Here is a 21,313-nt window from a genome sequence, read left to right on the forward strand (position 1 = left end):
ACTAAAACATTGATAAACAATAATATCGTTTTAAACGCTCAACGTGCTGTCCGGTTTTGAGCCAAGAACCTTAATGAATAGATAAAACTTAATGATATTTTTTGCATGGACCTTGTGTTGTGCTCGATACGAAACAAAGATTAAGGAAAAACAGCCTCGTTTGTCTCTGCCGGAATGCAAAATGACCCTAAAAGAAAACATAACAATAGGGGATACGTTTCGTCCATATAAGGAAATAAGGGGCCCAAATAAACAATCTAAATTTACATTTTAAGACGTTAAATTAAATTAAAAACCTGCCCATACAGGAAATCCAATTACCATAGTCCTTTTTCCTGCTTCAAAGCAGAGAACCAAAATTGAGACAAGGTACATAAAAATGTCAGCATAGTACTGAAATGCTCACTTGACACCCAAAGTAGGGAATTGCCCAGGATCTTCAATTGATGGAGCTGGAACGTTAGCAGTTGGATAGCCACCATAACCACCTCTTGCACCACGTCCTCGACCACGCCCGCGTCCACGCCCACCTGCGGTATAGAAGCTTTCACCCTCTGGTGGCTTCAGAAACTCGTTGATGCTGACAGACTAGTAGCATGAAATCCAATAAACAAAAATGGAAAAAAAGTCAACAAAATATGTCATATGTGAAAGACAAATATTCTGGGTCATGTACACAAGACTCAAAAGTAATGAAAAAATATATCGCATGTAAACCTGCCAATCTTACAGATAATTACAATGATGAAATGGAAGCGACAACAACCAAACTAGAAGAGTAAAAGGGTGAAAAGATAACTTCTGTTTCCACCCTTAATCCATACAATCAATTGAACAAATATCACAAGCAATAAAATAAAATAAATAAGAACACAAGTACAAGACTTGACCATAAATAACAATTTAAGCCAAATATGAAAAACGTAATTCACCAGTAAAGATAAGGTAAGAGCAACTAAATCGCACCTTCTTGGCTTTCTCTTCCTTCTCAAGAGTGTCTTTGCGCTTATCCTTATCAGATCCCTTCGAAGAAGAAAAATTCCAAGGGTCAAGGATATCGTCAGCTATACAACAAATTAAATATGAATATTACAAACAAAAATAATGGAAACATAAAGTCATAAACCTCACCAGCTTAATAAAGATGTCATCGTTGTCTTTCTTGTTTGACAGCTGCTGCATGGATTCAAAAACTTTGGTATCTACCTTTCTCTCCTCAGTTTTAAGTGCTTGCAAAGCCTTCCTTCTCTCTTCTAGTACTTTCTCATATTCCTCCAGAGTCATTTCCTATCCAAAAGGAAAAATACAATTCAGCCATAAAATTAAAATAAACCAGCGTTAATTAAAGAATTCCTCATACAACCACAAAAATAATTATTTGTTAAAAAATACACATTGACACAATAGCAGATGTAACCCAAAATTGAAAAGGAAAATTATAATTTTATAATTAAGAAAATAATCAAAGTGAGACTTTCTTTTGCGGATGTATAAATATCGAGTGAACAATCACAGATATTTTCAAAACCCAAGGTTAAGATTTAGGTGTGGACAGAAATAACATTACCACAAAAAAACCAAATAAAGAATAAAGCATCCTAAGCAATGAGTGAGAACCCATAGCTTACAGACAAAGCTAAAACTTTATTGGATTATCATTCCTACACTTTGTAACTCACTTTACATCCATGGTCACATGCAAAGTGATGATTTCATATTAAGTAAATTATAATTGAAACAAAAGTGTATACAGATAAAGTCATAAAAAAAATTAACGATATACAAAAGCTGATGAAGAGAAAATCAAAGCACTTGAGACCAAATCGAACACTCACCTTATCCTCAGGCTCTTTTTCTTCAGCCTCATTAGCAGGATTCTCCATGTTTCCATCAGCAGCAACATCATTCTCACCTGAAGGCTTTTCTTCGCCAAAATTCTTAGCAGTTTCATTAACTTCATCAGTTGCCCTAAGTAAAATTCAAAAGAGGAAAAGGAACAAGCATCAATAAAAATCCGTCAAAATAGTATTAAGCAGAAATCATGTAGAAAGGGAAGTGCGGGGTCTCCCTTACTGGGCAAGGTCATCAGTTTGTAGTCCCCAGTTTCCTCTCCCATAACCTTCCCGTTTGAATTCATTTCTGCAAAATAGAACAATCTAACATTAAATACAAGAGCCAAAAGTCAATTCAACAACCCAGAAATATGCTACAAATATCACGGTTACCCGCGTCCAGTCCCACTGCGACGTTCATAGACTCGTCGTGGTTGCCCATCTTCACCAGCTTCCCCATCACCGAAACCTCCACGTCCGCCACGACCACCACGATAAGGACCGCGAGGTCCACCATAGCCAGACCTTTCTGAAGACCTCCCACTCTCTCCATCAAGAGCACCTTGACCAGCATGGGGAGCAAACGAATTCTCATCATTGGAGAAGTCTCTGTTGAAACCACTGCCTCCGCGGCCACGACCACGTCCACTTCCACGTCCACCACCACCACGCCCACCGCGTGAAGAGTCACTCCTTGCCTCCCTCACTATTACAAAAAAAAAGAGGAAAATTAATGAAAAAAATAACCATGAATGAACAACAAATAAACAGGGAGCACGAAGGGATTGAGATAGCGGATAGTAACACAACCAAAACAATATCCTTTAGGGGAGATCATAAATAAGCCATGTTTATTGACTTTGACTTGTTTACTATTGAAAATTTGTATTAAGAAATGAGAAAAAGATTCTCGATAAAAGCTACGATAATAATCAATAATCAACCATAAATATATATTCCATCCATTCAAAGAACTTCAAAGCCCCAGTGTTCCAACAACAACAACGACAAATAATTATCCCGACACAAGGCACCAGCCATTATTTATATCCCAACCCAAATAAAAAGAAAAAACGGCATATTTCAAAAAGAAAATCAAATCAGAGATGCAAATTGAAGGAGTGCATGTAAAAACATCTCAAACAGAAGGAGAATCACGAAAGAATGTGCTAGATTGCACATTCCGATGCAAAAGAAGAAGAAGAAGGGAAGAACACAGACCGGCCTGAGAAGGAGGGGGTGGCTTGGTAGGAAGCTGAGCAGGTTTGTTGGGCTGCGTTTGTGGTTTCTTAGGAGCGGCAGTGACGACCTTGAGCTGCTCCGCCACAATTTGCTGAGATGGGTCCTCTGCGTCATCACCCAACAAATCAAAAGGGTTCATGCTTGCCATTTTCTTCACCGATCCCTCTTTAATCCAGAACCCTAATTATGTGTTACGCCAACTCAATCTCAATCTCAATCTGAAACCTATCTCATTTCATAATCGACAACTCTTCCATCCTAATTTCTCACAGCAGTGGAGTCTAGTAAGAAACAAAACAGAACACAACGGAGAAAAAAGATAAGTAAAACCCTAGCCGCCCTGTGGTAACAAGAGAAGAGTCTCATCCCAAACCCAAATACCCAATTTATTAGGCAATGAAACGCAACGTTCAGTCCTTCATGGGCCTTGTTTCATCTTTCCTCTCTCCTCAACAAAAAAAAAAAATGTTTGTCCTGAGTATTAATGTGCCAAAAATAACTAAGACTTTCTTTTTATTTGAATATTTAATTTCAAAATCTTTACTATTCTAAATTTTTTAGTTTACATATTTAAATTGATTATTTTTTTTCTTATTTATTTGGTCATTTAGAGATGATTAAAAGACTTCTAACCATTTTAAAATTAGTTAATGTACCCACCAAAAACTGTTAAACATTATGATTTGATTTGATTTTGATCCTTTGAAATTTATGATTCCACCCTTCTTCTTTTTGTTCATTTGCTCGTTATAAATGTTACAAATATAAATAAATAATATTATGAACTCCCAAATTCCAATGTTATATTATTGTTCTAAATTGCTTTGGAAAAAAACTTTATTACTTCTGATTGTCTTACTCGAATAGAATTAATTTTTATCAAAAAATACTTGTATTTAATATCAAAAATTATAGTGAATTATATTAATTTCAAGTTTTTTTAACAGTTTTAAATACAAAAATAATGAAACTCTTTCAATATACAAATTAATTTTTTGAAGTATGAATGGGCTGTGGACATGGACTGCTTAACCAGAGTCAAAGGTGAAGCATTTTAAAAATAAAAAACAAAAATAAAAGAAGAAAATGAAAGACGAAGGACGATTTTTATAATTTTAAAAATATTAAGACCTTCTTAACAAAAACTGAGAACTTTGAATTCGAACCAGAAACAGATTTTATAAATCAGTTATTTCTCGATAGCATCAGAGTATTTCTTTCTAAAATATTTTTAAAACATATTTATCCTAATTCAGTGACCAAATTTTAATTTTAATACATTACTTATACTTTAAAACATTATTTGGTGCATTATATATTAATTTTATTTTCCGTAAAAGTTAAGAGAAGATAAAATAATTACGTATTTAAAAAAAAGCAAAAATACTTGCAATTAAAAACAAAAAGAGGATTTTTTTTTTTTAAATCGCACATAGCTAGACATAATTAGATGAAAAGGTAAGGCAAATACTTGATAATTAAACTGAAATTTATAACAGAATATCATCACTAAATATTTAAAATATAAATTTAGTTTACTAAAATTATATATATATATATATATAATATTATCTCTACCATTTTTTAAAATATCTTAAATTGTTCTTTAACATTCAAATTCTAATTTCATTATTATTTCTTAAAACTAATCATCTTATTTATTAATCTCGTGAAGTTTTCTTAAAACACCGTTGCCATGTCGTATCAAACAAGTTAAATAATGCGAAAATCATGTCATATCATGGCTAACCGGTTAATTATCGTCGATTCCATCGTAGTTGTTTCTTCTCCCTTTCCAACATCTAGTGAGAACAAAGACTAAAGCTTCATCATCCTATAACACTCGTGCATTTAATAAAATTGGTTTCTCTTACCCATCACAAATTTATTTTATCTCTCTGTGCCCTACAATAGCGTCATTTTATTAGATCAATACAAACAATTTTTCACACTAAAATTACAACCAACCCTCAAACAAATCCTTCGACCAAATATTACATTGGAGACAGTTACTCTCGTAATTGGAATTGTACATGTTACACAATACTCATGGCAGTGTTTTGGAAACAATGAGAAAAAAAAACAACGGTAAGAAAAATAGAAAATAAGGAAAAACATGTAAAAGACTAAATCTATAATACAAACACACTATATTTTTCCCTCTTATTTCCTAGAGTTTGTGTTTTCATTTTTGTATTTTTTTTTTTGCAGTTTGGATTTTGACCTATATCTGGTATCTGGAATATTATCAAGAAGAACAAGAAAGCATGCATACCCCCGGTCGATATGCCCAAGCTGGGGGCAAGCGAGCATATTTTTCCATTCCTGGTTGCTCATCAAAGGGACGCTCCACTAATTTGAGCAATCTGTTGACTTCTCCAAAATCACCTATTTCTGCAGCATCAATAGCAGTCTGACAGAGATAGTTCCTCAGTATATATTTAGGATTCACCCCATCCATGGACCTCTTCCTTTCATCATCCGAAATGCCACTGGTAGACAACTGCAATATCACAAGTAATGATGTTAGGTCACAAAACCACAACAAGTATTTGATCCTGCATAAAATATTGCGGCAACCTATGGCACAAGAAGTTCAACTTCTTGTGGTATCAGCAATTTCGTCGTAGCACCACCCATTCGTTTTTCTTTGGTATAACATTACCCATTGCTTAGTAAAAAGAAAATATTCGGTCATGATGAGAGTCCTAATTAAATAAAATTTTTAGAAGGTATAAACATTAGATGAAAAATACTTCAAAAGCCCAAAAATATGCAAGTCAACTATTAACTGAGACGTTGCTCATTCTTCTGAAATCTGAACGAGAAAGGTTGCAAATGGGTATGCCTCTAGCAAACAGGAGGCTAATAAACATAAATGGACCATCAATTTCGCCCTCTATTCATCCAAGATTCTGTCACTTGGAACCTTTAAATGAGCCAGATAGAGTAAGTAATGTAAAAGTCAATTTATGTGATGCAAGGGGAACAATCCAGAACTCTAGGCATGAGAAAAGAAATTGAAGAAAAAACGGGGATGGTTCTTCAAATGGACGAGTAAGCTAAAAATAGCATAAAGAAGCAAAGAAGAAGAGTTCCAGAGGTTCAACATAATACCTACCAAACCAGAAAACTGACAGTTTAAAAAATGGCGGGATTTACTAAGAAAACTCATGCATATGCAAACCCATAGATAAAGAGAAGTAAACCCACAATCAACGCTCATAATCAGTCAACATGATTCTTTTTACCACAAGTGGATAACTTAACCAAAAGAAAAAACATGAAATAACTGTACCTCGTGTACATATGTTTTCAACCAACTGGTCCATGCTTCTTTACGCTCTTTACCAATATCTAGCAGTACTGACTTTAGTGGGACTAACAGCTCTTCATCTGGAATGCTTGTGTCTGCTTTAATATTTGAAAGTGTACGGAAGAAGTTTGTGTAATCGACTTTGTCAACAGCCATATTGGTAAGAAGTTTATTAATCAGCTGCTTGTTATACTTGGGGAGGCCAAGCTTTTTTGTCATTATGACCTGATAGTCATCCATAAATCTCGTTCCATATCTGAAACACAACAAAATCAGGTGAAACATTCAAAGGCAATTTCAATCCTATTTTCTCCTCTAAGATTGAAAAAAAGGATAGCATAAGTGTTACTACTACCTCTCCATAGCATAGTTAGCCTCTTTTTCATCTATTAAATGAGCAGCTTGTAGTGTTGTTGTGAACTGTGCAATATTCCACAAACCAATATCAGGCTGGTTTGCAAAACAGTATCTTCGACCTGGAAGATCTGTAGTATTTGGGGTAAATTTAGGATCAAAAGCATCCAAAAATCCAAATGGGCCATAATCTATCGTAAGACCCAAAACACTCATATTATCTGTGTTCAGCACACCGTGAGTGAAACCAACCCCCTGCCATCTAGCAATCAAGGAAGCAGTACGCTCAGCAACCTCCACCACCCATGCTGACCAAAAAAAAACCATTAAAAAGAAGGGATACATGGTCAACATTCAGGTTTCGTATATATGATGAAGGCAGCAGTATAATCCAGAAGAGATGAGCTTAACTTGAAGATTCAAAAAATTCATTAGTATGGATGTTAAGTTAAACTGTAACATCTCGTTGCCTTTAAATATGGAATTATTATGTTTAGTATGTAGGCAGGCATAGTTAACTTATTTAGCTAGCATCATGTTTCAACTCCTATGGTTATTTTAGTAATATATTAGGTTGTGAAACTCAGGAATTAGTCAATGAAAAGGATTCAGCCCATGTTTGGTCACGTCTTTCGTTTTTGGGATTTTTTCAAAGCTCCCAAGAAACTGACAACAGAAAAAAAAAAAAAAAGGAATTATTTCACCATAATAAAGTCATTTATTTAAACACAGTCTTGTAATTTTTTCCATAATTTTGTCACTCTGCTGTTTATATTGCAGCAGCACGTGAATATAACCTGGCATATGCTCACAATCACCAGGTGCATGCAATTTAAGCAATACCAAATAACGACCCAAAAGTGTTTAGTCAGATCAAACTTCAAAATGAATAACCATGTTCCCTTCATTATAAATCTCAAGGTAAAAAAGTCACTGCCATTAATTCTACAAAAAAAAAAAATAATACCTGCATACTTGTTTGAAGTAAGATCTACAACAGAATGATCTTCATCACCAGTGGAGAAAGATAAGCCTTCACTCTTACTCATGTTTTCAATATGAGGAAAGTGGTGCTTGATAGTATAGTCTGCCAAAACACGAACAAGGCCAAGGTCCTCCTCACCTCTGGAAGCATGTATTTGGTAGGACCCAAAGCGTAGAAAAGATTGGGCGACCCTGCAAACAATTGCACCAGGTTCTTCCTTTGCATTGCCACTGCACGTGCAATATTAACAACTTATTCATGTAATTAATTTTTAAAATGAGCAGGATACAAATTCGCAAACCAAAGTAAAATTCCAGTTATTCAAAACTAAAATTCAGCTTCAACTCCCACAAACCCCACTCCCCCCTTTCTCAGCAACCACTATGCATAGCATATGACACTAGAATTTCAAGAAGTACCAAAAATGCTAAGATACAGAATATTTTCATTATATATAAGTTGTATAGGAGAAAAAAGGAATCATTCTGCCCCAAAGTCTATGAACCTTGGCATTTCAAAATTTAGAACTTGCCAATTTGGTCATCATCTAATTAAGCAGAGGCAGGAATTTTAAATGATCACAACAAATTCGGGACATTTTAACAATAGTATACCATAAAGGCATTAGTGAAAGTTCAGCAAACATACTCGTAGAACATGTCTCGAGTGACCAGCTTTCCAGTGGTCACAAGACAGAGTGCACGAGTTGTCGGTATCCCAAGGTGGTGCATTGCTTCACTGCAAAGGAACTCCCTGATGCTGCTGCGCAGCACCGCAAGGCCATCAGCAAAGCGACTGTAAGGAGTCTTCCCAGCTCCTTTGAGTTGCAGTTCCCACCTTTCAGACTTTGAATTCAGTATCTCCCCTAACGTAATTGCCCTACCATCGCCCAACTGCCCAGCCCACATACCAAATTGATGCCCTCCATAGCACTGAGCATAAGGCAACCTGTACAGAAGAGGGATCAATCACAATCACGCCCATTTGTAGCATTATTGACAGTCCCAAAAACCCACAGACATAGTTACAGCACTCACGCTCCAACTAAAGGCGATGCTCCAGAGAAGAAAAGGGGGAAATCTTGCCTCTCGAATCTGAAACTCAGAAAACAAGAATGGTTAGTCGGTGCACGAGTAAAGCACGCGACTTTTGCCTACAAAAGAGATGGAAACAACAAAATAAATAGCGAGGAAGCCCCAATCGGACTGAAAAAAGTTTTTGGCATGGTAATAATACTCATAAGTAACATAACAACACGAAATTAGAGGTTAAACCCCAGAATACAAGTGCTTGTGCTGCTCAGCCTCTCCATTATGAGCAAAGATTTGGTCCTATATAGTGCAGGTATGTTTGCAATGGAATGGAAATTTTGAAGATCAACCTAACTAAGAAACATAAACACGGAAGGAATGAATGAGTGAGGAAGTAACTGACTCACTCTTTATAGTCCAAATCTAGTAGGTCGGCAACTGGGTGGGAGAAGGCAACAAGTTGAGGGTCTTCTACCTGAGCAGAGGGCGAGACTTTAGTGTAGCAAGCATGCAGCACCTGAAAGGAGAAACATAAAAATTAGGAATTGGAAATGCGGAAACGGAAAGGGAATAGAAAGATGAAGAGACCTCTCGGGGAAAAGAATCGGAGCGGGGATCGGCGGGTAATTCTCTGACGAAGGAATGGTCCCATTTGAGATCTTCAAGGCTCAATCTATGGAGATTGTGATTGCTGAGGCGTTGGGTGACGGATTCGATAGAAGAGTGGTCCATGGAGCGGCATGCAAGCGGAGGGCAGAAATGGAAAATCCTCTTGGTGGCGGTGGCGGTAGCGGCGGTGGGGCGGTGGCGGAGAGAGGGTGGAAAGAGAGATTTGGGAGAGAAGAGGTGGGTGTGGGTGAGTAACAGCGCTCTTCCCATATGCGTGTTGATGATATGATATGATATGGTTTTTCGGGTCAACCGTTCTCGCGCATTCGGTCCGGTAGGGTGTGATGGGATGCGATGCCGTGCCCAAAATCCTAACCCTTTTTTCAATTCAAATTAACATTTCTCCTCTTATTTTCTTCTCCATCACACACCACACGTATACCAATTCAACACTACAAATACACATCACAAAATTATTTTACTTAAATCAATTGCTTCAATACAATTTATTTTTGTATTCTTACACTTTTTTTTTCTTTCATTTTTATTTTAAAAATATGTAGACAACCTTAACAAATTAAATATTAAAAAACATATCTTTATATATAAATATTTTTTTTCCTGAGGTTAAATTTCTTTTACATATTATTACATATATAAAATAATTATTCTGTCTTTCAGCATGGTTATCATTAGCGAAGAGCACGAGTCCACGTACTAATAAAATAAAATGAAAGGTGAAAATAAAGGAAAATAAATAAATAAAAACATAGAATAAGAGATTTTTTTCGTGATAATTATTTATAAGTTTAACAACGCTTTTAGGTTTTCATGTTGGGCAATAATAACTCTTCAAATTTAAATATAAGGATTGTGTTATTTAGATATCATAAATATGAAATTTTAGTTATGTATATTTTAATTTTTTATCTTATTATAATTGTTAACTTTTTAATTATATTATTGATGAATGTCATACATAAATTGTTACTAATACAGGGAAGCATTGAAATCACCCTAGAAATCCAATTGATGCAACCATAACTGTGCATAATTCAAATTAAGATAATTTATTTAACGGATTAAAATTTAACTCAGTTTCAATTATTTGGTAAACAACTTAATTGTCAAATTGAATCTCAAACTGTGGTAAAGTTAATTCAATTCATCCATATTTATTTAATTAACCTACATTTTAATACTTAAAATTGTTTCATCAGAATACTTATGATTGTTATTTCCTAATGAATTTTATTATCATATCCAAATATCAGTAACCACCATCATGATTATACTATTATATTTGTAACAATTGTTGTTAATGTTACAATGTTCCAGATATTATATCATAATAATTATTTTGAAAGTCTTGAGACAACTACCAGTAATATCAATTAATTATAGTTATAATTATTACCCCAATTTTCATTATAACGCCATTATTACTATCATTCTTATATAATTATTATTGTTAACATGATAGCAGAATTTCAAAATAATTATATGTGATTTTTCTGTATTATTGACAGGTATAATTTTCTACACTAACGAATTAATTAGGGGAAGAAAATTGATGAAGCAAACGTACCTCTCTCGTTCCCGAATTCAAAATTATTTTTCACTGGGTTCGAATTGGACCGCGTTTTGTTCCCAATTGTTGTTTTTTGATTGTTAACAGCATTGAGGAACTCGCGTGCTTGAAGAGAAGTTAATCCGTAGGTTTTATAATTTTGACGCTTGAGGCGCGGTATGGAATTTGATCTCTCCTCCGATAGCAGTGGTGGGTTAATTCAAAGTTTTGTTTTTTGTTTTCTAGGGTTTTATTTTTAGGTAGAGTGTGTTGTGTCGTGTCTTTTCTAGGTGGCCACCAAACCCTATCCTACCTTTATCTACTGTGTTTTTGTTTACCCTGTATTGTGTTTCTATAATGACATTGGACTGGATTGAACATTGTTACTTTTTGGAAGGTGAAACTTTGTTATCTGAAACTGCAACTTTTGAATTTCATCTGATATGTTTGACTCAATATTCAGAATAACTGTAACTGCTTTGCTATATGGGTACATAAGGTGTAGGATAGACACTGGCTAGAATGAGTTTGGACCTTAGTTTGAAAATTAGAAATTTGATCTATTTATTTTGAATTGCTAAGTTGACATGTAGGAATTATTGTTGTTACTGACAACAATATATGCATGTGTTAAGCAAGACACCTGAATACCTTCATTTTCTCCTCCCTTCATACTAATCTTATTTTCCATTTCATTCAATGCCATGATTGTGATCTCCACTCTTCATTTAAAAGACTTTTACATGTTGTGTCATTTATGTGTATCTGAAATCCTTCAAGCGAACACATTTATAGTAACTTTGGTATTATCCAAATGTTGGAGAAAGTTATTCTAACTGAGAAGGAGACATGACAATAAAATTTTTTGCAATCACGTACTAGTACAATGTAGTGCACAGTGTTGAATGCAGACATGGTGATATGCTTTACCATTCTAATTTTTCTCAGATATCAGAATGATACGAATGAACATTTCAATTGTGTGATGAATAATGACTGAATGAACATTTTTCTTATTAATTTTCATATTATGAAACAGGAACAGATGATGATCTTCCTCCATCCCATCAACGGAAAAATAGATTTCAATATCCAGATCATGTTGCTGTACCTGGAAATGGAAGATCAGCAATCATAGGCTCTGGTTCATTTCCTAGGATACACAATGACATGGAAACACAAATCCATAACCTTGAACAAGAAGCATACACCTCTGTCCTGCGGGCTTTTAAAGCTCAATCAGACGCAGTCACTTGGGTAATTCTGTCTCGATTCATCGGTTTGTCTTTCTATAAAGTATGATGGATAGTATTGATGATCTGTTCTGTTGTTCCTGTGTACTACAGGAAAAAGAAAGTTTAATTACAGAGCTTAGAAAGGAGCTGAGAGTATCAGATGAAGAACACAGAGAACTTCTATCAAGAGTCAATTCTGATGACATGATTCACAGGATAAGGTCATATTATTTTTTGTCATATTCTACTGAGAAGTTTCTGTATACCATCGAGCAAACTGTGGTTTGCTCTGCATTTCAATGTGGGGTGTAACCAGTTGTGCTGTTAGGGAGTGGAGAAAGGGAAATGGACTCCAATCTGGAACTGTATATACTGCTGAACAAGTTCACAACCACAATACCAGCCCTACCGTTTCGGCATCTCGTAAGAAACAAAAGGCGTCTCAATCTGTGGCTTCATTACCCTTGGGTGCACCATCTCCCACAGTTCGTCGACCTATGCAACCATCATCATCCACATTAAAGCATGGACCTCCATCAGGAACGCAGACCAAAAAGCAAAAAACAGTAAGTAAGCATTTTGGTTTTGGGATATCAAGAAAATGAGTTACACTTCCTCTATGGTCATTGTTTCCCGTTCTCAAACAAAAAAAAAAAAACATTGATTCGTGCATTTCACTGAAGTCCATACAGTTCCCTTCATCAGGAATTACAAGCCGAAGCCAGGTCACGAATCAGGGGAGGTCTTCTGGTGCTTTTGCAGGTAAAGGACCTGCTGAAGGAGCTTCTTATGATCCTTGTATTGGAAGGAAGGTTTGGACAAGGTGGCCGGAAGACAACCACTTCTATGAAGCTGTTATAACTGATTATAATGCTGCTGAGGTGCGTTTGTAGCATACTATAAAAACTGAGGAGCACAGACCTTTTGATATTTCTATTTAAATATTTTGTAGGGACTGCATGCTTTGGTCTATGATATGAATTCTGCAAATGAAACATGGGAATGGGTCAATCTAAAAGAGGTAAAATTCTTGCAATATTAATATTAATTCATGTTCATTATAATAGCATACCATTCATTTAGACCTAGCTTTAGCTTGCCTTTTTCTTTTCTTTGGAAGCAATATTTTTCTCCTGACATGTAAACTTATAGTTTTCGCATATCCTACATTTCCCACGGTGATCACGTGTCTCATAATCTCATTTCTTTGGGGTAGGATGCATGATGAAATAAACATTTCCGTGCCCAAAACTAAAATCTAGTTGGTTTTCCGGTTGAAGGGAATGACATTAGTCACCGTCCTTGGCTATCATGGACCAGCATTGGCATTGGTGAATTCTTCTATTTTCATTTGTTAAAAAAAGTGCTTTCTGTCACAATTTGGCACAAAGAAATAGGAATAAGCTTGGTCTCTTGATTTCTTGATTGCATCCGTTATTTATTACTTTTTTAGTTAATTTTGTGTGCAAAAAATGTATTAGATTTTCTATTATAGTAAGGGATTTTTACTGTCTCTACTTTTCTATTCATTAATTTTTATCATTTAGTATTGAGAGTTTGTGTCGCTGTTGCTAAATATCAACTCAATCAATGATGAATTTCTAGTTACTGTCTAGTATTTATTCAATATGGCAGATATCTCCAGAAGACATTCGTTGGGAGGGTGAACATCCTGAAATGTCTCTATCTCGTAAAGTTGGCCAGCCACCTCCGCGTAGAGGATTGAAGAAGTCTGTGTCTCATGGTGGAGTTGGTGGTGCTGGAAGAGGTAGGGGAGTGACAAAGGTTCAGCCCAAGAAAGATTCGATTTCATCACAAAATGGGAGCAGGAAAAAGCCTACAGATAATATTCGGATACTCCATACAGATGCAGTTATCAAAGAGGTATAAGCACATGCAATACAAATTTCCAAATTTGTTAGTTAGATTTGGCTACTCTGTATGATGCAAATATTTGTCTCCTTAATATTAACTATCGGAATGGAACCAAAACAGGTTGAAAAGGTTTTCACTGCCAATCCTCCTGATCCCATTGAAATGGAGAAAGCAAAGAAAATGCTAAAAGTGGGTGTCATCCATTTTCTCAATTCCAGCTTTATTTTGTCTATTTTTAATTACTACAATAATGATAGCTCTCCTTTTGAAATGTAGGAACATGAACAGGCTCTTATTAATGCAATTGCCATGCTCGGAGATGTGTCTGAGGGAGAAAGTGGTAATAACTAAGTAACTAGAAATTTGTTCATGTATAATTTTTAAGGTTTTCACCACATTCTGTTGTATCCTAATTTTTGGATATTGCTAGTAGACCAACAAAACGGGTTGGGGAGTGGGGTTTTCTTTATGAACTTTTTTGCCACTGCAGTGGTCAAGTTATAAGATGATGAAATACAAGGCTGTGAATACTGCAGTGGGTTCTTTTCTTTGTTTTCTTGCAAGCATATAATTTTATTGATGAAATACCACATGTATTTCGTATTTCCTTATTGACTAACTTATTCCATTTTAGATTATTGATCACAATTGTATTTCATACTTTATGTTCCTTGAACTCTCTTGCTTAAACCAGATGGAGAACCTCCATTTTCGAATCAGAAAAAACTCTGGAAGAAGCATAATCCAGGCGGTGTTAGAGTCCTCGATGGGTCAGATAGCGATAAATTACCAAGACGGACCAGTGTTCCATCTTAGATGTATACGAAGTTGGCAACACCGCATGGCTATCATAACATGCTATGTGTATTATCGTGGATTTCTTTTCTTAACTTTTATGTTAAGCAGTGTACTAGAAATGTTATATTTTTTTTTATAGAAACTAGTGATATGTAGCTGTAACATGTAAATTACAAATCATGAAAACATGGATTTTATGCTTACTCTGTCTATATCCGATTGCTTTGATTTAGAAGGCGGAACAGGGGACACACATCAAGAGTTTAATATGCAGATTTAACAAGTCAGATTATGTACACAAATTAATCCCAATAGAGATGCTAAAATTCACACTCAGCAATCACTTATACGTCTTCACAGTGTTGCAATAAACTTAATGATGAGATCCACCATCTCTGCGTCATAAGCAGGCCCTTCCATTTGGAAATGACCTACACCATCGATTAGATGTGTTTCAACACGTCCTGCTGCAGAATTAAGCTTATTCCTCAGCTGCTTTACGCTTGTGAATCCGTCTTGCGTTCCCATAATGAAGAGTTTTGGTTTCGCGGACTGTAGGATGGTTTTGTGGTGTCGTCCAAAAAGGATTGAGGCAGTGATTCCGAATGGGTAACCTATGCTTACATAGCCAACGACTTTTTCAATCTGATCAACGGCAGACCCTGCTATAGGTGCACCTGTAATAAAAGAAACAACTTAAACATATGCCAATTCTTTCAGACTTTAACTTGTTGTGCTGCTAATTTCTACATCACCTTCTGCAGTTTGTGAAATCTGTCATACAGATAAAAAGCATGTGGATTACCACCACAAGTCTAACCTAGCAGCTCATATGTAAACACAAGCACGTATCCTATTTAGTTTCTCATTTCAACACTTACACGGAAAGCAACTTCAGAAATGGGTCTACATCTGAACCAGGAACCAAAAACATACTTTCAACAGGGTTAGAACCTGAGCAGATAAAGCTGCGACTGAAGTTTTGAGATCACAGACCCTCAACACAAACAGCAAACACTTTGAATACCCAAATCCACACAGTTCAGAGATTATAAAGAAAGAAGGTAATCTGTACTAAAGGCAGCAACTTTTTTCCCACACTGAAATTTAGTGGTAGGTGGAAGATGTGTTTGTGAGAGAGCGGATCAGGATGAGAAAATTGAAAAGGGGGGAGGGTGATGAATTTGACAGATCTGATCTGAGAGATGGGAAACGATACCTGCGGAAGAACCGACCAACAGAATCCTGGGAAGAGAGAGAGTGTTGGAGAGCCAGTTGCAGACAGCAACGACATCCTTAACTTCAGCGAAACCAGTGAGAGAAGGTCTGCCGGTGGATTTGCCGACACCTCTCATGTCAAAGGTGGCAGAGGTGTAACCATTGAGAGCCAACCCAGAAGCGATTCCTCTGAGGAGACCCTGGGAACCGCCCAAAATGGAATATGGGTGCACCAAAACGATCCCCAAATTGCCGTTTCCTTGTGTTCGTGGCTTGAACACCCTCGTACGGAGCTTCACTCCGTCGCTGCTTTCCACCGTGAACGACTCCAGCGAGTAGTTGTTGTCTGACATCACAGCCACAGCAATGAAGATGAAAAATGAGTTCAAATCAATAGCGTTTCCTATCGAATACAAATATGAATCAATGTTATTAATCACACTCTCACCAAGAAAAATAAAGTTCAAAATTTAGAAAATGTGTTACAGATTGATTTTTAGTTTATATATAAAAAATTATTTTGATTTCTTGAAAAGTTAACTTCTTTTTATTTTCTTTTTTTAAGAGTATTTGGAGACGACGCATATCTTTTACAATTTAATTTAGAACTAAGTTGATATTAATTTGTAAAAGAATTATTCTTTTTAAATAATTATATTTCTCTTTTATTTTATTTTTTTCTTAAAAGTATGTTATAGGAAGGGAAAACAAATCGGTAGTTGGATGGTTAGTTGGAAGTTGGATGAATGGATGGCTTGGCCACAGTGGGCTGGGCCAACCAATTCTTACACAATATTTATTAGTTATTTTTATTTCAACCTAGTTTGTAATTTAAAATATTTGTTAATATCAATAAGAATATTTATTTATTCTTCAGTCCACATAAAAACTTCCAAATTACACTGTTTAAAATAAATATCGTAAATTTACAGTGGACCGTCAGCCAAATAATCAGAAAATTGTACCACAATTATATATATACAAATTAGCGATAATATTGTATAATTAATTCTTAAAATATAAATAATATTTTTAATTTTATTATTTTGAACATTCGTAAAAATTTCTAGTTGTGAGAATATTATTTAACGATGCATGGAAAATATTTAATTTAACTAAGTTTTAAGTCTTTGATAAAATTGAATATTTTCAATTGAATCTTTATTAAAAAAAAATCATGGAGTGCTAAAAAAAGTTACATTTTTACTTTTTATTTTTTTTTAACTTGGTTAGTGATTGTTATTTTTGTATCTATATCTTGTTATGTAGGGTTGAAAAATATAAATAAACGTGTGATGAAAGTGAAAACAATACGGTGTTAGGATATTGCGGAACAACTATAGGGTTGAATAACACTTTAAACATTAGATGAGATTGAAAACCAAAACTTCTTGAATAGGATAAACAAAAATGAAAAGGAAATCAAAACAAAAATGTACTGCATGAGTAAACAAAAATAAAGAAAAACAAAATGAAAACTTAAATACGATGTTGGAAGACATGTTTTCTGGCTCATTTGATTGGTCATACATGTTTAAAACTCTGACATTTACATTACCCAAAATATTAGTACAATGGGACAAAGTTTGTGTTTTACAAGGATTATTTATTAATTTATTGATAATAATCTATTTATAAAATATCAAAGTTATATTATATGTATAATATTTTCGGGTAGGTATCGTTGCGAAAACGACCTTATATAACATAAGAGGACTAATTCAACCCAATAGACATGTAACAATAAAAGATAGGTGACTTGGTGAATTGGATTATAAATGAATAGAATAAAATTAAAATAATATGATTTGATTCAACCCTTTTTAGGTTTATTTAGTTTTTTCCGATATAAATTTACACTATCAGGGGGGCTTTTTCTTTTTACACTCTCATAATTTCTAATTATCTTTCAAGTTTTTTAAAATCATCATTTTATCTTTTATTGGAGTTTTAAAACAATGATTTTACTTTTCATTCGGTGCAGATTACCTATTTTAAATTTTTAAAACATAATTTTCATAATACTTAATCATGGTTTTAGTTCCTAACTGTACATGTAAAACTAAAAATTATCACTATTTCAAATTTGATATATTTTGGTCTTATATTTAAAAAATAATAATCATAATCTTTTTAATTTAATTGTACTGAATTTTTCTTGACATGTAAGTTATAGAATAATATTTAAGTTGTTTGTACTTCCAACTTCAATGTTAACGTGTGATACTCTTTAATAAATCTCAAAAAATTAAAGTTATTGTATTCATTAATTTTTAAAGTTTTAAATCAAAATGTATAAAAATTTAAAAAATATTCGAATATAATATTAGAAATTCAACAATATTGAATTTACAATATTTTCTATTTTTACTTTAGTTCAGTTAATACTAAATGTGATTTTATATAATTTTCTATTTTCTATTTTCTTCAAATTTTGAATTCAAGAATAAAATCATGGTGGAGTTGTGATTTGAAACCTTCAATTCCTTATTAGTCTTCATCTGAGACAGACTTTATGTGAGAACACTTAGCATCTTAACTAAAAAAAAAGTTTGGTAGCTTTTGCAATATATTTAACTTATAAAGGGATTTTAGACATATATCGGATATTTTGTTCATTTCTGGGTTCCAATAAAAAAAATTATAAAATAATATCCGTATATTACTTGATGATCTCGAGGAAGTTGTGTTATAATATTTTTTATTTTCCAGAGATGTTTAAATATAAGTATTTTGAATAATAAAAACATATAAATGGATGTTGTAGAGCGTGATATGAAAGGAGCAAACGAAAGGGACGTGATGTAAATTCCAACATTTGCAATCGGACAATTGATAGAAATATTAAATAACAATATGGTCCCTAACGGCGGTCCCCTTGTTACCGTACTCGCCCGCCAATTAACAAGCCTCATCCATTGTTTGATTCATCGTTTTTATTCGACCATAGCTCATTACTTGCATAATTCATCTTCGGATACTTATAATTAAGAAACAACTTCAAATTAAGCTTAAACTAACACCACATTAATTTATATTCTTCACCACATCCGTATCCATTCCTGTGACGTAACTATTTTGTTTGTACGATAATACAAAACCCTCAAGTTTTCATGTAATCAATCACGACATCTTGCATTTCGACAAATGTTACAATCACTTGATTTTTTTGATTAATAATAACATGGAATCCAAATCCCAGGAAGATATATTCTCACCAAAAAGGTGACACGAAGCAAATATTGTTTTTTTTTTTTTCTTTTTCTCATGTGTGTGTATGAAGCAGCTATAAAGAAAGCATTACAATGGAAGGAACATACGTGAAAAGCAAACAACAACGTAAATTGCGATGGAATACGAGGTTGTGAGTGTGTTGGTGGTGTTGGCCATGGTGGTGTTGGCCATGGTGGTGAGGACGAAGGTTATGGACGGAAGGCACCGGCTTCCACCAGGACCAAGATGTTGGCCAGTGGTTGGTAACATGTTCCAACTGGGGTGGTCACCACACGAGTCCTTTGCAAAACTGGCTCATAAACACGGTCCGATCATGAGGCTCTGGCTAGGGTCGATGTGCACGGTGGTTATCTCGTCGAGCGAGGTGGCTCGTGAGATGTTCAAAAACCATGACGTGGCTCTTGCAGGGAGGAAGATTTACGAGGCCATGAGAGGGGAACATGGCAGCGAGGGTTCTCTCGTAACTTCTCAGTACGACTCGCACTGGCGCATGCTGAGACGCTTGTGCACCTCTGAGTTCTTCGTCACGAGTCGCTTAGATGCGATGCGGGGTGTGCGTGCAAAATGTGTACACCGCATGTTGGATTTGATCGAGGAAGCTGGTGAAGGTGGCACACGTGCGGTTGATGTTGGGAGGTTTGTTTTCTTGATGGATTTTAACCTTATTGGGAACCTCGTATTCTCGGAGGACTTGTTGGAGTCTGAAACGGAGAGAGGGGATAGGTTTTATTACCATGCACTTAAGGTTATGGAGTATGCTGGGAAGCCAAACATGGCGGATTTCTTGCCATTTCTCAAGTGGCTTGATCCTCAGGGTATAAGGAGGAAGACACAGTTCCACGTAAACCAGGCCTTTGACATTGCAGGATCCTTCATCAATGAAAGGATGGAAAAGGGTCGTGATGGATCCAAGGAAAGCAAAGATTACTTGGATGTTTTGTTGGCCTTTCGTGGGGATTGTTCCGCTGAGCCCTATACCTTTTCTTCAAGAACTATTAACGTTATAATCTTTGTGAGTCCCTCTCTACTGGGTTTTGCTTCCTGTAAACTACTGTTTGGAGGTACAATACTAAATAAAGTACATGGTTGCAGGAAATGTTCACTGCAGGGACAGACACGACAACGAGCACAATCGAATGGGCGATGGCAGAGCTTGTGCAGAACCCAAGAACGCTAAAGAAAGTGCAGATGGAGTTGAGGAAGAAAATAGGGCCCGGTAGGAAGATGGAGGAAAAGGACATGGAGGATCTTCCCTACCTGCAAGCAGTGATAAAGGAGACACTGAGACTTCACCCACCTCTTCCTCTTATGGTTCCTCATATGGCTATGGAGTCTTGCAACATGCTTGGCTACGATATTCCCAAAGAGTCACAGATTTTGGTGAATGTTTGGGCAATAGGGAGGGACTGGAAAGTGTGGGATGCTCCGTTGTTGTTCTGGCCTGAAAGATTTCTGGAGCCAAACACGGTGGTGGATTACAAAGGACGTCATTTTGAGTTTATACCCTTTGGTTCGGGTCGAAGAATGTGCCCAGCCATGCCACTCGCATCTCGTGTGCTTACCTTGGCATTGGGCTCCCTCTTGCATTCCTTTGATTGGGTTTTGCCAGATGGCCTCAAACCAGAGGAGATGGACATGACTGAGGGAATGGGAATCTCGCTAAGGAAAGCCATTCCTTTGAAAGTCATACCAGTGCCTTATAGAGGAGCTACTACAGCAAATGAATAACGATGTTATGACACCAGAGCCATGTGCAAATGATTTACCTTGCACAGCTTTATGGTCTGCAAACAGTAGTTATGTAAGATTGTCAAAAAAAATGGTTTGATTGGTGTTATAACGTTTGATCGGATGTCATCTTTTTAAGATGTTATGTATAACGTTGCATCAACCACACATCATTCGAGGTATTCTTTTGACATAGGCTTGGGTGCTCAACAATATACAAAAATACTAAAGAAACTGAACCAGTGTTCGCCGTTTGTTAGTGTGTGATTTAACCTTTTAGATGCTT

General features: G+C 35.5%; 5 protein-coding genes across 6 annotated transcripts; 2 read left to right on the plus strand and 3 right to left on the minus strand.

The window, feature by feature from the left end:
• Nucleotides 1-140: 140 nt before the first annotated feature.
• LOC114189789 (RGG repeats nuclear RNA binding protein A-like) lies at nt 141-3,436 on the minus strand. Its single transcript, XM_028078475.2, has 7 exons — nt 3,054-3,436; nt 2,226-2,538; nt 2,074-2,139; nt 1,836-1,968; nt 1,132-1,287; nt 967-1,023; nt 141-588 (listed from the first exon to the last, which is right to left on the minus strand). The coding sequence occupies exons 1-7, from the start codon at nt 3,220-3,222 to the stop codon at nt 403-405; spliced, it is 1,080 nt and encodes a 359-aa protein (XP_027934276.1). The 5' UTR covers nt 3,223-3,436; the 3' UTR covers nt 141-402.
• A 1,608-nt stretch (nt 3,437-5,044) lies between these two features.
• Nucleotides 5,045-9,766, minus strand: LOC114191669 (selenoprotein O). The gene is made up of 8 exons (XM_028081004.2): nt 9,349-9,766; nt 9,168-9,277; nt 8,767-8,823; nt 8,378-8,677; nt 7,712-7,959; nt 6,746-7,052; nt 6,373-6,646; nt 5,045-5,577 (listed from the first exon to the last, which is right to left on the minus strand). The coding sequence occupies exons 1-8, from the start codon at nt 9,637-9,639 to the stop codon at nt 5,323-5,325; spliced, it is 1,842 nt and encodes a 613-aa protein (XP_027936805.1). The 5' UTR covers nt 9,640-9,766; the 3' UTR covers nt 5,045-5,322.
• A 1,131-nt stretch (nt 9,767-10,897) lies between these two features.
• EML3 (Emsy N Terminus (ENT)/ plant Tudor-like domains-containing protein) lies at nt 10,898-16,412 on the plus strand. Of its 2 annotated transcripts, none has more exons than XM_028080249.2 (10): nt 10,898-11,149; nt 11,979-12,196; nt 12,286-12,395; nt 12,503-12,740; nt 12,858-13,055; nt 13,127-13,195; nt 13,810-14,058; nt 14,170-14,238; nt 14,326-14,389; nt 14,744-16,412. In XM_028080249.2, the coding sequence occupies exons 1-10, from the start codon at nt 11,119-11,121 to the stop codon at nt 14,863-14,865; spliced, it is 1,368 nt and encodes a 455-aa protein (XP_027936050.1). In that variant the 5' UTR covers nt 10,898-11,118; the 3' UTR covers nt 14,866-16,412. The 2 variants fall into 2 exon arrangements, with proteins under 2 accessions (XP_027936050.1, XP_027936052.1); XM_028080251.2 differs by having other exon boundaries at nt 10,899-11,149; nt 12,867-13,055.
• On the minus strand, nt 15,040-16,525 carry LOC114191084 (alpha/beta-Hydrolases superfamily protein). Its single transcript, XM_028080252.2, has 2 exons — nt 16,067-16,525; nt 15,040-15,524 (listed from the first exon to the last, which is right to left on the minus strand). The coding sequence occupies exons 1-2, from the start codon at nt 16,416-16,418 to the stop codon at nt 15,202-15,204; spliced, it is 675 nt and encodes a 224-aa protein (XP_027936053.1). The 5' UTR covers nt 16,419-16,525; the 3' UTR covers nt 15,040-15,201.
• A 2,748-nt stretch (nt 16,526-19,273) lies between these two features.
• LOC114192674 (cytochrome P450 76A1-like) lies at nt 19,274-21,190 on the plus strand. Its single transcript, XM_028082452.2, has 2 exons — nt 19,274-20,311; nt 20,392-21,190. The coding sequence occupies exons 1-2, from the start codon at nt 19,415-19,417 to the stop codon at nt 21,025-21,027; spliced, it is 1,533 nt and encodes a 510-aa protein (XP_027938253.1). The 5' UTR covers nt 19,274-19,414; the 3' UTR covers nt 21,028-21,190.
• Nucleotides 21,191-21,313: the final 123 nt, after the last annotated feature.

Source organism: Vigna unguiculata, chromosome 7 (genome assembly GCF_037176805.1).
Source record: "Vigna unguiculata cultivar grain cowpea cultivar isolate G323 ecotype 2 chromosome 7, ASM3717680v1, whole genome shotgun sequence".
Classification (NCBI taxonomy): domain Eukaryota; kingdom Viridiplantae; phylum Streptophyta; class Magnoliopsida; order Fabales; family Fabaceae; genus Vigna; species Vigna unguiculata.